Below are 16,374 nucleotides of genomic sequence, written 5' to 3' on the forward strand. Positions count from 1 at the left end.
ACTTCAGCTCAGGTCATGATCTCGTGGTCTGTGAGTTGGAGCTCTGTGACAACTCAGACCTGGAGCCTGCTTCTGATTCTGTGTTTCCCTCTCTCTCTGCCCCTCCCCCACTCATGCTCTGTCTCTCACTCTCAAAAATCAATAAATGTTAAAAAAATAAGTAAACTTTAAAAAATTTTTTAAAAAGACCATTTTGATCCAACCCCCGGCTAGAGAGGACTGGCTGAGGCTGACCCCCTTTCTGATGGGGGCTCACTAACTCTGGAGGCCACCCTTTGCTTTTGACTCAGGCTCCCTGGACCCCTCCCCACACGGCTCCTCACCTCTGCCTACGTGTCTCCTCCACAGCCCTTGTCAGCCTAGGAGGCTGCCCTCCTATAGCTATGTGGGAGACGCAGCTCCACTCCGCAGGTGGCTCAGGTCTCTCCCCATCCCCATCAGTCGTCAGGTCACAGGCTCCCACACTGCAGGCCTGCCCGTGGACCAGCCGCCTCTCTCTTCAAGGCACTCAGGCAGTGTGTGTGGTGACGGTGATCTTGAAGAGGAGGCTGAAAAAGGGCAGCACTTTAACCCCTTCCTCGGTAGTGCCCTTCACACAGCGTGACAGCAGCGCAGAAAATTCGGGCCTCCCTGGCTTAGGCACATTTGGAGACATCCTCCAAGGCTGCGGTTACCCTGTTGTACCCTCTCTACCTTCCCCCCGCCCAGCCCCCTCCCCCTGGCCCCCAACCCTCACCACTGAAGGGTCTTGGTTCTGCCCTGGGCACCCCATAGATGCCAAGTCAGGGCTGAGCCAGAGGAGTACTGTGGGGGAGGTGGCCCATCCTCCAGCTCTCCTGGGCAGCTGCTCATTTATCACCTCTTAGAGGGGAGACCTGCTAATTTGTCAGCCCATTAGCTGGGCACGAGCAGCATATGGACCCAGTTCCTGCTACCCTCTTCCTGCCTGCCTGGGATAGCAACATCTGGGCTCACTGCGTGGCCGAGATCCGGGCTTGGATCCCGGGGGGCACCATCTTGCCCCAAGGCTGAGCCCCTCAGTGAGGCAGCCAAGGGTTAGCACCCGGCTTCTGCAACAAATCCACGCTTGGAATTAGCAACAAAACCTCACTAAGCCCTGGGCTGAGGAGAGCCGTGTTTTTAGGAAACTGGATTTTATTTTTAGTGTTTAGAGAAAGGTAATTTTTTTCTCACCCACTATCAGCAAGGAGATCAATTGTTTTCATGGTGTTTCTAGATCCTCTTGTCTGGGAGTGGGGGTGGGCAGAAAGGCTCGCCCAGTCCCAGTCCCATGGCCCCATTGTGGCTCCCACACACACAGGAGGGAATTTGTGCCCTGGGGGCTCTCTCAGTGCAGCCTGGCATGTCAGGCAGGGGGGGATTCTGTATCTGTGGGGTCAGTGGCTGGAAGGAGGCACCAGCCCAGTGTGAATATGTAACCAGGGCTGGGCTCTACTCCCTTTGAGATGACAGGCAGAGAGACAAAAGACTGGGGGGCTCAAGGACTCCCTGGGTCTGTCGTAAGCACAGTATGCACACAGATGCTTCCTGAGGCCTACTGTGTGCAGTACTTGGGCAGAGGGATGGGGGATTTGGGGCTGCACTCAGGAAAGGGTGCACCCCTTTCATTCGCAGTGAGACTTCCCCCAACATGCACATGTGAGCCTGGAAGAATGCACGCCAGGATATGTGCTCCTAGACACACACTGTAACACATGCTTGGGCATGCATTGCACACTCACGGGAACACCATCCTCCTTTTGTGTACACACACTCTGCTGTGCACTACACACGATGCCTTCTAACATACACGTACAGACACACACTCAGGCACATACGCTGGCTCCCAGCTCTTGCGTTGCCTGCATTTATGGCAGGAGATAAATTTGCAGTTTAGCAACCTTAACCTGCTAGCACTGTAAACTCAGAGAGCCTGATACCCAGGCTTCATGGTATGTTGGCAGCCCAGCAAAGCATGGTGCTGTATAGGAGAGGTTTCCCAGCCAGCTTAGCCTGCCAGCCCTCCGGGCCAGAGCACGTCTGGTTCCCAGCTGCAAGAGGGGCCCGTGCAGAGTTGAGAAGCAGGGCACTACCTCAGGGCCTTGGTCTGGGGCATCTCCAGTGCTTCCCAGGGTACTCTCCCAGGATGGAGAAAGAGACCGCAACTTAGAGGGGTCCAAGCTCCGGGGTTAGAGTGGAGGCTAGACTGTGTTCATGGCAGGGGCAGTCTGGAGGCCATGCTGAGGTCGTGGCTGTCTGGCACCTTAGCCTGGTTCTGGAGGCTGGAGGAAGGGGCTTCCTGCTTGGACCCCTGTGGAGCACTAAGAAGAACAGACCTGAACATGTCCTGGTAGGGGTATGGCAGGGCAGGGACTGTAGTCGGATTCTGGAAAGGCTCAGAGTTCCCCAGGGCTCCATGGTGGCCAGAGAAGGGGAGAGGCCTGGGGCATGGACTGCCCATCCCAGTGTACAGGCAAGGCAGTGTACAAGGCAAACCAGAGGGGCTAGGCTACACTCAGAGATACTCAAGGAACAGTGACTGAACAGGGCAGACCCATAACTCTTGCCCTGATCCCATCCTGCAAGCCCCAGGAAAGGGCCCATGGAGTCCTTCCCCAGGATCCTTCCCCAGCACCCCCAGTGACCTGGGCTTATAGACTTTGCTAAGGGGACCTGTCAGTGCCCCCCCACCCAAAGGGTCTCCCAGCAGGCCCAGTGGCATGGGTGGGAGTGGGGTAGAGGGGAACATGGCTTCCCTGGTCTCCTCTCCCTGCTAAGGAGGAAATAGGGCCGCCTTACATAATTGGGGCAATTTGTTCCGCTCTTGTCCTGCTGGCATCATTGCCCTCGTCGCCTCCTTGCTCAGGGAGCCCTTGACAGAGCTAGAAGCCCAGGCGTCCCTCCCTCCTCCTGGAGGTCGCCGAGCAGAGGACGCAGGAGCCCAGAGAATCGTCGCTGCTAAGACCTGGCAGGCACCTAGGCGTGGTGCGGAGGGGCCAGAGACCCAGGCCTCCCATCCCCAGTCCTCCAGTGACCCCACAGTTCTCAAAGAGTTTATGCTAGCAGACCGGCCCCCATGGCTGCAGTGAGGGGATGAAGCTGCCTCTGCCCTGGCACTAGACACTTCCGCCCAGCAGCTTCCTTCACAGCCTCATGGCTAGCTGCTCATTCTTCTCTACTTTTGTTTGCCATTCACCTGCCAGGTGGACACTCTCTCTTGCCTATCTATTCCCACTCCTCTCCTGGAAAGTCTTCCCCGACTTCCCTAGCACGGAAGAAGGTGCCAGCAGCTCGAACCTGGGTCCTCCTGGCCCTGCCCTGCTGCTCACCCCTCCCTTTGGGCCTCAGTTTGCCTATCTACATCCTGAGGTCCTAGACTTCCATACCGGCAAGACCAGAATGGTTTCCTGCAGGTAGAAGCACCTCTTTGGGAGCGTGCCCACCACTGTGCCCAGTGCAGATCTTTGCTTGTCCTCCCCACAATCCCACTGGGCAGACAAGCTGGGCGAATGACAGGCCTCAGGGCCTGATGGTTTCTTTGGGGGCTGGTGGGGCCACTGAGGATTCAGTTGGCACCATGCATCGATCTGAGTGAATGATCCTGGGCAGATGAATTAGGGGCTTGTTTTGCTGAAGGGGCTGCATTTCCTGCGAGGGTTCACCTAGGTGCCCTTGAGATGAGCTCTCCAGGAACATTTAAAACAGAGTAAGGTTTGCAAACACCTTAGACTTAGCTGACCCCCACTGACTTTCATAGCCCCAAGGCAAGAGGCCCCATGGGCCTAGCTGAGGGGGAATTAAAAGTGGCTTCCCAGAGAGAGGAGCTGGGGGGCAGGGTTAGGGCTGTGGAGGATCACAGGTTCCCATGGAATGGAGACCACCTGCTGGGAGGTGGAGGGGGCAGTCTGGAACACAGTCTGTGCTCCAGTGTGTGGTTAGTCTGTGTAGTCACTGAATCCCAGCTCTAATTACTCTGTGCCTCAGTGGCCTTGCCTGTGAAATGGGGACAATGACTAGGGCTTGTGAGAGTTTGATATAGTGGACGGCCATCATGGACACTCTCATGGGCCCCACTGGTGTTGGCACATTTCCCGTGGCAATCTCTACCCCGCTGAGGAGGTGGCCCACCTAGACTACGATCCTAGACACAGCATCTGCCTCCCCTGAGCAGAGTACACTTAACTTTGAAGTTCATGGCTGTTCAGACCAAGGGCCCTCACCGTGCAAACTGTGTGCGGGCACAGTAAAGACAAATTTTGGCCCCAGTGGCCACTGGGGTTCTTATGGAGGGAGAACCCGGAACTCGGGGCATCAAAGATGGTCCCTCCCTCCCCACAGTGTGGTGAGGGGAAACTGAGGTACAGAGAGAGACCAGAGCCTGCTCAGGAGCACCCAGCTGGGAGTGGGTATGGAGATCACTGACCCCCTAGCTCTGGGAAATCCTTGTGTGGTGGCCACTCTGAATTTTTCCTGTCCACGTGTGGGAACTTTCCTATGAGGGCTCAGGAAAGCCTGTGAATGATGGGAGAGAATGGGTCCCCTGTGGCGTGTGTCCCCAGCATGTGCTTGTCCTTGTTGCACACATGTCCCTGAAGTGTTCCTGTCCTGAGTGTGGCTTCAGCATGTACAAGGCTTCCGTGTCTAAGTACTGTGTGTTTGTTTATGTATGCTTCCAATGAATTCTACAGAAGATTTAAGGGCACTTACAGGGATACATAAAATTCGAGAAGAGCCTATAAATTGGAAGTAGGAGAAAAATAAAAGAAAAATGAGGGAAAGGACAAAGATGGGGTTGGGAGGTGCTGGCGCAGGATGTGGACAAGATAGCCGGCATGGCTGTGCTCCCTGGTACACTCACTTGCATACTCACCATGGGCAGGAACCAGCTTGGCTCTGTACCCACTGATTTATCAGTGCCTGACACTTGAGCACTGTGACCCTCCAGGAGACCTGATCTAGAAGCCACTGTCAGGTGTGCCCTTGCCCTCACCAGGCCCAGCACCCTTGCTGTTAGGAGACTGTCCATTGCTGTGTCCAGCAGGAGGATTTAGGGCCATGACCTTCAGGTAGCCCCAACCATCCTGGGGCCAGAGAAGTTTCACTGCTTAAAACATTTCAAATGGCTACAGACCACCTTTTGACATATGGATGGAAACCCATGGAGCATCACCCAGGTGACATTCGTGACAGTTGTTGCGTCTGTCCAGGCTGTGGTGCTTTCTCTGTGAGCCTAACTATGAGGCCTGGCAACGTCCGAAGCGGCTTTCTAGCACTGGGCATGAATGTAGTGAGGTCAGTGTGTGCGAGCTGGTCTGCAAGATCTGGTGGATGTGCCTGGACCTACAGTGTGTGCCCAGGGATGGGGCAGGACCCTTCAATGACCTTGCCCCTTTGATACTATGGGAGGCCACAGCCACCTCCCGGTCTCACCTCTGTCTCTGTCTTTCTCCCCCATACCTGATGCGTGAAGATCTCGTGTTTTCATAAGAGCAGTCAGCCTGAGGGCCTCTCTCTGTGATTGGTGCTGTCATTATTTGGCAACAGCTTCAGCAGCGAGTTTCAGCAGCAAAGGGCAGACTTCCAGCCTGCAAGGCCTGGATAGGCTAGCCCTGCAGGACAGCATGGGGCAGGGAAAACTCTCAGGGCCTCGGGAGCAGCCCTGGAAGGAGGCCCCACAAGAAGCCGGCAGCACCTTGCATTTGACCTTTCATTGTTGAGGAACACCCCACAAAGCAGCTCAAGGCTGTGTGAATGCTGAGTGAGGGTGAAGGCTTGTGCGAAGGCACACCACTCGTGAAGAGCAGAGCCAGGATTCAGGCCATGGCTTTTTAGCCATTCTTGGCTGTAAGTGGAGGGGACTCGGGGCCAGGAAGGGCTCCCCTTTGGACAGATTCTACCCTTCTGCCACTTCAGTTGCCTCGTCTTTGAGATAAGAAGCCATCCAGCTGCTGAGCACCTCCTCATGCCCTTGTCACAGGTCAGGGAGGGGGACGGATAAAGGAAAATCAGGTGAACCCACATTCTCCCAGGAAGCTTGGGAGGGCAAGGTCGGTTTCTGGCCATTCTGGGGTTCCCTGAGAGACCTTTCCCAGCCCCTGAAGAGGGTTGCCCTCCCTGCTAGGAGGGGTGGAATGGAGGTGATGTGGGCAAAGGAAGCAGTCTTTGTCCTTCGCTCCCTGGCCCTCAGAACTGTGCCTCAGGCCCACTTTCAAACCCATCTCATGAGGGTGTATATGGGGGTAAGTTCCCGCCACTCTGGGCTGAAGGACAGTCATTTAGATAAGACCTCCATAGCAGCTAGAGCTGTAAAAATGATTAGGAGCCCTCCCGGGACCACCAAGGGTCTACTGGAGCCTCTACCCACGCTGACTCCTGTAACCCTTCACCCTGCCCTGCCAGGACTCTTGCCCAGAGAGGCAGGAGGGGGGCCCCATAGGAACCAAGATGGGCTCAGAAGGGGAAGGGATTTAAGAGGCCAGATGGCAGGCCAGTGACCAGGCCCCGGGGTCTTTCTCCTCAGGCTGTTGTGTGGGAGAGAGGGGCCATGTGCCCTGCTCTTGAGGGCAGGGTCCACTTCCAAGGCCATGCTGGACCAGGGCTCCTCAAGGTGGTGAGCCAGGTAAAGGGCAGACCAGACTTGCCAGAGGATGGGGGACTGTGGCCCTGAGACCTGGAACTGATGGCTGGAACTTGAGAAGCCTAGTGTCATGGGCCCCTCCACTTACTGCCTAGTTGCCAACCCATTTGTCCAGCTGCCAGAGCCTTGGTTTCTTTAGCTGTAAAATGGGGACAACAACCATACCTGCCTATGGGGATTGTTCTGACTCAGTGGGTTAAGTGCAGAGCCCTGTCTCACCTCCTGGAGGGGAGGGCCTATCCTCACTGTTGTCCCTCCAAAGCTCAGAGGCGGAGGAGTCCTAGGGGAAGGCAGGCAGGGCCCACTGGGTAGGGAGGCAGCAGGAGAGAGCTGAGCCAGGGTGGGTGGCAAAGGGGCCCAGACGCTGGCACAGATAACTGTTTCCCATAAACACAGGCGCCTACACCAGCCACACGAGTTGGGAAGCGCGGGTGTGTTTACTCACACTCCCCCGTGCCGGCTGGTGTGCTGGGCACAGCTTCCCTCCCAGCTGCCTCGACAGCCGGTGGCTCCCTGCTCAGGGCGGGGAGCCAGCAGGGGCCCCGGATCTGCCTACAGTTCCATTCCCCTCGGGCTCAAGTCCCCCATTCCTGATGCTATCCTGGACCAAATCAGGAGGACAGGGGCCCTGAGAGTCTCCTCTGGTGTCCATGTGGTTGGGCTGTGATACACTCCCCTGTTTAAGAGCACCTGAGTAGACAAAGGCCTGGAGGAAGAGTAGACAAAGGCTGGAACTGTCTGGGACCCATGCCTTGAGTTTAGACCCACGCCCCCTCCATCCCCACAATCCAGCTGACTTCTCAGTGAGTGCTTCACAGTGGGGTGTGGATGGCACCCAGAACTAGTGGGTGCACATTGCAAGTGGGTGCCGTTGCAGGGGCCCTGGTGTCCCATGGACCCTAGGATGCTGGGACCCCATGTTTCTGGTTCTCTGCTCTGTGAGCACCTTATCTGAGCTCAGCTGGTCTGTGCATCATCTCCATGGAGTGAGGGCAGATTCTTGGCTGGGCAGGAGTCTCCATGGCACTGTATTGCCCTTTTGAGACACACAGGTGCCCAGTGCTGACATGGCAGTCAGGAACATTGGAGTGTGTCCTGGTAGCCCCCATGGACTTGGCCATTTGACATTGTCACCTCTGTGGTAGTGACACACCGCCCTCCAGTCAGATTCCTTTCTCACCTCCCACCTGTCCACAGACTGTTTGACCACCAAGGAAGCCAGAACCTAGGGAGAAAGGTCAGATTGCAAACTTCACGTAGGCACACAGCCATGGGGATGCTGCTGTCTGACAATAACAGCCTAGAGTCCAGCCCGCTGTGCAGGGTGACCATGAGTGAATTCCTGCTCAGCACCCCTGATGGCTGGACTTGCATGCTTCCTGTGACAGGGAGCTCCCTATCTATCCAGGCAATGTTCCCAGGGTTTGGGAGCCTTGAGTGTGAGAAAGTTCCTCCAGTTTTCCCTGAGCTGGAATATGACCCTCTCCTCACAGGTGCCATTAGGGACCTCAGAGTTGTGCCCTCAGGAACTTTGGAGAAAGGACTTCTGCCTGGAGCCGGGTGGAGCCATGCCCGCCCCCCTACCCGGGACTGCTCTCACCTGAAATACATAGGCCTTAACACTAGAGGCCTTGTTCCAAGTCAAGTCTGGAATAATGGTTGGATAATCAGGATTACCACGGTTTTAAAGTCAGCTTAGAAATTCACATCTGTTCCAGAGGAGCAAAGATGGGCCACACCCAGGAATGGTCACGCAAACAGCTTGTGTTTGTGGCTGGCCATGTCTTGCCCTGGGGTGTGTGCGGGGCAGGCCTCACAGAGGTGGGGGTCTACATGGAGACAAGTGCAGGGAGGGCTGCACAGACTGGCCCTAGCTCAGTTGGGAGGATTTGGTTTATTGTTTTGTGTTGGGTTTTGTGTCTTTTGAAAAACAAGAGATTGAGCCTTTTTATGACATGGATTTTACAGCGTAACGAGGCAGCGTAATTTCCCATTCTCAGCAGCAAGTGCACTTTTTACACTAATTGCATAATTAGACATAATGTACTAATTGCGGTAATGGATGACAGTCAACGAAACTTTAACTTTAAAAACAGGGAGGCGTTGCTGGGGGTGGTGGCGGGGGCTTTGTGCCCCTATGAGTTTTTCCAAGGGAAATCTGCTGGTGAGAACTCCTACTGGCTGCCTCTTGGGGGCCCAGGGTCCACTGAGCCACCAAGGCCTTCTCACCTTGTGATCTAGGCCCCAGCTCCCTCTCCTGAGCTGCCTGGCTTATGTAACCTCCCTGTCTGCTCACAGTCTGTCCCCCAGCCTCCCTTCTGCCCTCCATAAGCCCCTGTGCTCCTGCTACTGAACAGTCCACTGATGTTCCCTCCTCCCAGCCTCTGCACCTGCCATTACTCCTGCCCGGTTCACTATTACCTGGCCACCCCTGAGTCTGGCAGACTCCACCCAGCCTTTCAGACTCTCCCCTGTAAAGCCATCCCAATCTTTCCTTGACAGCACCCCCCCGCAGTTGGCTGTACTCAAGCAGGTGAGCCCCATTCCCAGTGTCTCTTGCATACCTCTTCCTGCTGCCACCCCTCTGTCCTTGGCAGTCCAAAGGGACACCTGTCCCCTCTGGATGGTGGGTCCTAGGAAGGCAAGGACAAGATCTGGTCCATCTCTGCTGCCCCAAGCTCAAGAAGGCCCTAGAACCGGTGGCGTGAATATGGTGTGCCCCAGTGGAAATGTAAGGACATGGGGGTGGGGTGGGGAGTAAATAGAGCAAATAATGGGCCACCCAGGAGGGCCACATCCTGACCTCCTCCTCAAAGCCAGACCAGGAGCCCTCCTCTCTGCTCCCACACTGCCTTCATGTTCTCCATTGCAGCCCCCATAGGACCATATTGTAATGGCCTGGGTGGTGTCCATGACTTCCTCTAAACAGACGGTTCATTCCAGGAAATCCCTATTCAGTATGAAGGTTGGTAATGTGGCAACCAGCATGATCATGTACAAACCCTGCTTGTGACATGACACCATATATGGCTAACTATGGAACCAACCCACCACAGGATGGTGGCAGTGTGGCATGGCCACATGAGAACTACTGTGGCCGGTGAATGTCAGCAGCTGATGAACATGTGACCAAGTGGCACATAGTCCCCTGCCTGTGCACCAGCTATGTGCTCTGAGGGTCCCTTGCCCTTGCTTTTACTGTAAGTCCCGCACTAGGTAGGCCAGGGAGGGGCTACACCCTGGCTGCAGAGAGCTGTCAGCCACACACATAGTCCAGGGCCTGGACTGTCTCCAGAGAAGCTGGGTTAGGGTTTTATGCACCCACTATGGGGCAGCCCCCCTTGTCCCATCAGGACCTGAGCTGTGGCGCTCAGGGTTTGGGTAAAGGGAGAGCCCAGGAGCTGCCACCTGTCCTGGATCTGTCCTCGATCTCTCCTAAGTCCTGAGTGCTCTCAGTGGGAGGGGACCACAGGTACCTGGCTACTCTATTGATCCTATGGCCTTCAAGGGTGATTAGCAGCCGTGTCAATACCCTCAATTTTCCCTGCAAAGGCAGGAGATGGGCAACAGTCTGGCTGGAGTGAGGTTGGAGGCCTGAGATCCAGCTTTGCCCTGACTGGCCGGGGTCCCTGAGCTAATCACTACCAGTTTCCCCCACCTCTTGGCCCAGCTCAGGGTCCCTAAGCCACCAGGAGCTCCCTGTCCTCCGACCCAAGGCTCTCCTGATCCTGGCACAAGTGTGACCCATTCCAATCCCTGTGACCCTGTGGCCTTTCCAGTGCTTGCCCCTGTGGGCTGGCCTCGGGGGGCCCAGCCCACCATCTGTGGTCCCCTTGCTGTTCTCCATGCAGGGGCCTGTTGGCATGAGGGCTAGGTGGTTAGGACCCTCACCAGCTGCTCCTTTCAAGACCGGGGACTGGATACTGAGACATGACTGGACGGGGTTAGAGAATAGCAAATCCCCTGGGAGGTCGTATTGTGGGGCTCTACTCCCTGTGCCCTGCCCATGCCCTGCCCAGTAACCTGAGTGGAGCCAGGATGCTGGAGCACCCGGGTAGCTGAACACCCAACTGAGCCTGGGCCTGTGAGGAGACAGCCAGCAGCAGGGCCCAGCCTGTGTCAAATCTTTCTCGTTCCATTTTCTTTCTGATTTAATTTTCCAGAGATTAGGGCCCGTTCACCTTCGCTGCAGATAGGAGCCTCACACGCACCTGGTTTTACTCCCAGTGTTGGGTGGTTATATAGTCCATCAGGCTGGTTCTGCCAGTCCGCCCCTCCTTCTCTCCAGAATGGAGGCCTTCAGTGTGACCCTGGTTCCCTCACCTTGTGCCTCACCTTCAAGTACGGGAATAAGTGCAGGGAACCGAAGTGCACAGATTGTGACCTGAAGCAAGGGTTTTGGGTCAGACAGATCTGGTTTGAATCTGATCTCTACTGTATAACTTAAGCTCTCTGACCCTCAGTGCCCTGTCTGCTACATGGACATGATCAGAAGCGTACTTCCTCGGGTTGTCCAAGATCAGTGAGGCCAGGTGTGAAAACATCTGCCCCAGGGTGGCCAGAGCCAGCACTCAGTGAACAGCATCCTTCCCGGGGCCTCCATTGTCCCTCTTTCCCCTTTGCCCTCCTCTCCCTCCCCTCCTCGCCTTCCTTTTACTCTCCTTTCTCCCCACCTTCCTACTGTCTCTGGGCAGGTTAGGTGCTGGCTCAGGGCCAGGCCCCACTGCCACCGGTTCTGGGACTTTGCAAAGAGCCTCTCCAGTATGACTGGGGGCGTCCAGGTCTCCAGTCCTGGTGTCTCTTGTCTCCTGTGATGGCTGTCTCTGTTTCCAGGTACCTCAGAACTTGACCCCACTCCGAGTCAGGACCGTTGGGAGCTGTGGGGACGAGGGTGGCTCTGTCTGCCCCTGTGTGCATCCAGGCTTCCTGCCCAAGGTCGTCGTATCTACAGGTGTCCTCTAGGCTCCTCTTTATGTGGAGGCCCCCCGGGGAAGCAGGGGGGCTGGGCAGAGGTTCTGGGGCCCCTGACCTTGGCCTCCACAAGCCCTTAAAATCCTAGGCCGAAAGGCTGGCCAGATATACCACTTAACTAAAGAATCACTAGAGCTGAGAGAGGGTTGGGGTTGAGGCCAGTACTGGGACGCACAGGGAGGGAGGTGAAGAGATGAGGGGAGAGATAGAGGGACAGGTCTCCATAACTGAGTGGGGGAGGTGCCCTCAGGGGAGGAAGCCATAGGTATCTGAGGGGAGCCAGGGACTCCTGTGAACAAAGGGCTGCAAGCTGCCTCTGAATTGTCATCCCTTGGGGTCTTATCCACCCCTGCTCCCAGCCCTGTTCCCCCCATCCCACCTCCATATGCTCACCTGGCTCCAGCCAGCCTGTCTGCCAGTCTGCTGCCCTGACCCACTACCGTTCATCATCTCTGTGGGTTAGAGCCCCTGCCTCTTCCTCCCCCATCATGGCTAGTGCTGAGCTGCAACAACCTGTAGACCTGTGAGCCCCCAAATCTTTCCTCAGTCCAGCCGCCTGTGCAGAAGTCAGGGCCTTGGAGGCTGTGCTGCTGTGGGAGCTGTTGGGTTTTTCCAATTAGCTTGCTGGGCCAAGGACACCAGCGGGCGTGCGGTCCTGCTGTGGTTGTTGAGGCCCTGCACCCGGTGCACCCTGGCCTGTCTGTTGCTTCTAAGCTGACCCCAGGGACCAGGGCTAGAGGCTGGGGCTCAAGGGGAGCCAGCCCTGGCATACTTTCTGCCCTGGGGTCTCCCAGGCTTCCTGCTAGGCCTGTAGGTAGAAAGCACCTCCTCAGACAGCATCAATGGAGAGATGCCCTATCTCCCAGGGTGGGACCATCTGCTGAACGGTGTCACTCAGATCTCCCTGGGACACAGGGCTCAGCTCAGGTCCCACCCCCAGGAGCCAGGGGCACCTGGAACAGGTTCAGGGGAATGTTTAGAGGGATGAAGCACTCAGGATAGAAGGAACAAGGGCTACTATGTCTCAGGGGCTCTTTTGGGATTGGGGTACAGGCTTGGCTGGTAGTTTGACCAGGCCCTGAGGCTCTAGGATTCAGCCCTCATCTCTCCAGAAACTCCTTCTAGCCCATTTTACCACCCTTGCTCTAGAGAGGATTTAGAAAGGCAGGGAAGGCAGATGGGAAACAGGGACAGCATGAGCAAAGGTGTGGTAGTGAGCATCAGCATAGGCTGGGGACCCAGAAGCCTGCAGGGACACACCAGGTCAATGGGCTGGAGAGGCCACCAATGCTGACACCGGGGGCCAGCAGAAAGATGTCATAGAGGGTCCTTGGGACAGGAAGAAAGTGTGGCAGATGAAGCACCAGGTTCCAAGGGGTAGCACAGCCGCAAGCAGGAATATGAGTCAGACTGAGGTCTAGCTGGTCGCAGAGCTCTGCTCTTGAGCAGGGAATTGGGCATATGCATTTGCCAAGGGTCCATTACACACAGGCCCAGTGCCTGGGGAGAGCTGGAAGGGAGCTGGCTTTGGCTGTGCTGTATCAGTGGCGTCTCTGTGTCTAGGCTCCCCTGTTGTCACCTCTCGGGCCCAGGCTGAGGTGTTGGAGACAAGAACAGTATGGCTGGAGAGGGGCTTCCCAGGAAGGCCTGGGAAGAGGGTGGGGCTGGGGGCGAGCCAACCCCAGGAGACCACGGCTGTCTGCCCAGGAATGGGAGCCAATGGCTTCAGATCCTTAGTGTACAGATATAGCAGAGAGAGTGGAGGCAGGGAGGGACTGTGATTCCTTCTGCAGAATTCTGGTGATCCTCAACAATAGCAGCAGCGACAATAGTGTAGGTTCTTTGCAGTCCTCCATCGGCCTGCAGAGAGGGGACTGCTGTTCTCTAGCTTAATAAATCGGACACCAAGGTTCAGACGTGAGGTGACTCTTAGCAGGGTTCCTGCTTTCAAGCCCTTATGCCACCTTTCAGGGCCCTGGGGTGTGACCCTGCCACCTGGAGACCCACTCCCTCTATGGCTCCTGAGCCCTGTCTTAGTCACCATGCAACGCTGCAAGGGCTACCCTGGATCCTGTGGGGAGGAACTCCGGGGCTCCCAGAGGAGAGTTGTCAGGAGGCTGCTTGGTCCAGCCTCTGATCCAGGACTGCCGCGGCTATGGACAGCCCTGTTTGGGACACCTGGGAATGACCTTGACAGGAGAGTCAGGTGTCCGAACTTCATCCCCTACCCAGAGAAGCCAGGCAGCTGCGCCCCCTGCTGGCACAAGTGGGCCAGGGTGCACTCGGCCGAGGCTTTAGAAAGTATAGCTGGCCTCAACAAGCCCAGGGTGTCCCGGCTCCAGGCCAGCAGCTCATGCTTGGGAAAGGGTGTATTTTTAAAGCCCTGAAACCTGGGAAGGAGAGGTCCAGGAGGACCTGGCTTTGCCACTCAGAGTCGTGTGGACTTGACCTGTCCTTTCTTGTTTCTGAGCCTCAATTCCCCCCAACAGTGGGCACTGCACTCCAGGCTCTCCACATTTCCCAGTGACCCCAGACTCAGACCCCTCCTTGATCTCTGTCTCCACCATCTTCTGTCTGGGGGCCTCTGCCCTGAGGCCCAGCCCAGGGAACCCAGGGAACAGCCTGGCCTGATGCCCACTTGGGGCCTCCATCCTCCCTGGCCCTGCGTCCAGGCCTCATGCCTCGCCCTCTAATCGGCACTGCTCTGTGGGAAGGAGCGAATTCGTCACAAATTATTTTGTTCCAAGAGAAGGACAAAAAGAAAAGAGAAGCCGGGAGGGATGGGGGGCGGCAGGAGGAGGAGACTGCCTGAGCCGGCTTTGTGTGGCACTTTAACCCTTGGACTGCTGGGTGCTGAGTGGGCGGCAGGGCAGGGGCTCTGGCGCCTGATCCCCCACCTCCTCCCCCATCAACTGCTGGAGGCCTTATCTCCCCCTCGTCTGGCTGTCACTCTCCGACCTTATCTTGCCTGCCTGTCTGTCTCTCATCAGCTGCCTCTCCCACCTCCTTATCTCCTCCTCATCACCTCTTCTCTCTCTGCATTCCTCTGGTTCTGCACTGCCCAATGGCGTGGCCCGATGGCAGCAGTTCAGTAGTGGCATATGACCTCTGTGAAGGAGTCAGCTTTGGGAGCAGACCTCTTGGGGTCATTTGGATGGACACACGTGAGTGTACAATGCACACACACGTACGCACATGCACACATCCATGCATGTGCAGACACCCAAGACCCCAGCCTGGAACAAAGAGGCCGGCTAAATTCACTTCTGTGACTCACATATAAGCCCCAGGCTTCATCTAGAGGCCCTAACCCCATCCTACCCCCAACATGCAGGCACATGCACACAGATGGATGTGTGTTGAGCCATAACACACACACGCATGCAGATGCAGACTGTCAGCTTTATACCCCCACGTGAGTGTGGCACAGACCCAGTTCTCAAGGAGAGAGGGGCAGATTTATCCTCCCCACATGCCTCCTTTTCCCTGGTCCCTGCCCCCATATTCTGTGCACTGAATGAGAGAGAAACCCCTAGGGGTGCCTAGAGTCCCCACTGCAGTTTCTGTAAATGCTCTGGGGCAACACCAGCAAAAAAGGGTATAGGGGTGGCTATATGTGGTGCATATGTGGTGTAGTGAGTGTGACAGTGTCCTCATGTCAGCAGGCATGTGGTATGCCGTGTGTGCTTATTGGTCCCATCTCCCCCCCAACACACACACCCTGCCTCCTATTGAACCCACCCTTCCGCCTCTGCTGCTCTCAGCCACTCTGAACTAGTCACGCGGTTGTTGTTCATGGCTCCTGGAGGAGGAACCCTGAGTCCCAGAGAAGGCAGTGACAACCCCATCCCACCAGCCACAACCAGGGCAAGCTGTGAAACCCATGACCGTAGTAGCCTTTCTTCAAGTTCAGGAGGGCAGTGGGCCCAACCCTCAGATGTCCATGCTCTCCGAATGGCCAGAGCCAGAGTTGGGGCAGGGCCAAGGGCTGGATCATACTGTGCAGGGGGGATATGAAGGGGCTGTGACATGGAAATGTGGGACCACCCTGGCCTCACCCCTGGCTCCTGCTTCCTTCTAGATCTACAAGGACAACAGGAATCTGTTTGAGGTGCAGGAGAACGAGCCTCAGAAGTTGGTGGAGAAGGTGGCAGGAGACATCGAGAGCCTGCTGGACAGGAAGGTGCAGGCCCTGAAGGTAGGTGCAGTTATGTGGGTTGAGGGAGGGCCAGGCGAGTGGCTCTGCACTGTGTGGGCAGTGTGCCTACCCAGCGTGAACACGTGGCCCTCCTGGCCCTCTGTATTTAGGCTGAATTCACTGGCAGGGCTGTGCCCACCTGGACTGTGGGCAGCAATGGCAGGAACAGATAGTTTTATCTGGAGGGTGACCTGGGGTCTTGGGGCTCTTGTGCGGGCATGAAGGTGGGGCCCAGGCAGGCTTGGAGTTCTCAGATTCCTCTGTTCTATGAGCGTGCCCTGGGTGAGCATCTGCTGATGGCTGGGAGGGTAGGCTGCAGCTCTGATGGGGGGGGGGGGTTGTGGAATGACCCCAAATGCCCCACAGAGAATGTGGGAGCCATGTAATGCTAGGGATTGGAGCCCCTGCTCTGCCCATGACCTTGAATGTTTCTCTGCCTCCCTCTGAGCCTCACTCTCCCCCTCTAATCTTAGAGAGGTTGTGCCTGTCAGCTCCAAGGTGCTGCCATTCTGGGAGTTGACAGACCCTACTCAGCTGCACTGACCACTTGTACAAAGCCAGCAGGCCT

The 16,374-nt window shown here is 56.4% G+C and overlaps 1 protein-coding gene across 9 annotated transcripts in view; it reads left to right on the plus strand.

Annotated features, from left to right (window-relative positions):
* CACNA2D2 (calcium voltage-gated channel auxiliary subunit alpha2delta 2) overlaps positions 1 to 16,374 on the plus strand; it is a 143,851-nt gene that overhangs the window by 56,591 nt on the left and 70,886 nt on the right. For all 9 annotated transcript variants that reach the window (XM_053219327.1, XM_053219323.1, XM_053219324.1 and 6 more), the window contains exon 3: positions 15,690 to 15,806. In XM_053219327.1, the coding sequence (XP_053075302.1) occupies positions 15,690 to 15,806 (117 nt within the window). The remainder of the gene's footprint in view (positions 1 to 15,689; positions 15,807 to 16,374) is intronic.

This window comes from Acinonyx jubatus, chromosome A2 (assembly GCF_027475565.1).
Source record: "Acinonyx jubatus isolate Ajub_Pintada_27869175 chromosome A2, VMU_Ajub_asm_v1.0, whole genome shotgun sequence".
Taxonomy (NCBI): Eukaryota; Metazoa; Chordata; class Mammalia; order Carnivora; family Felidae; genus Acinonyx; species Acinonyx jubatus.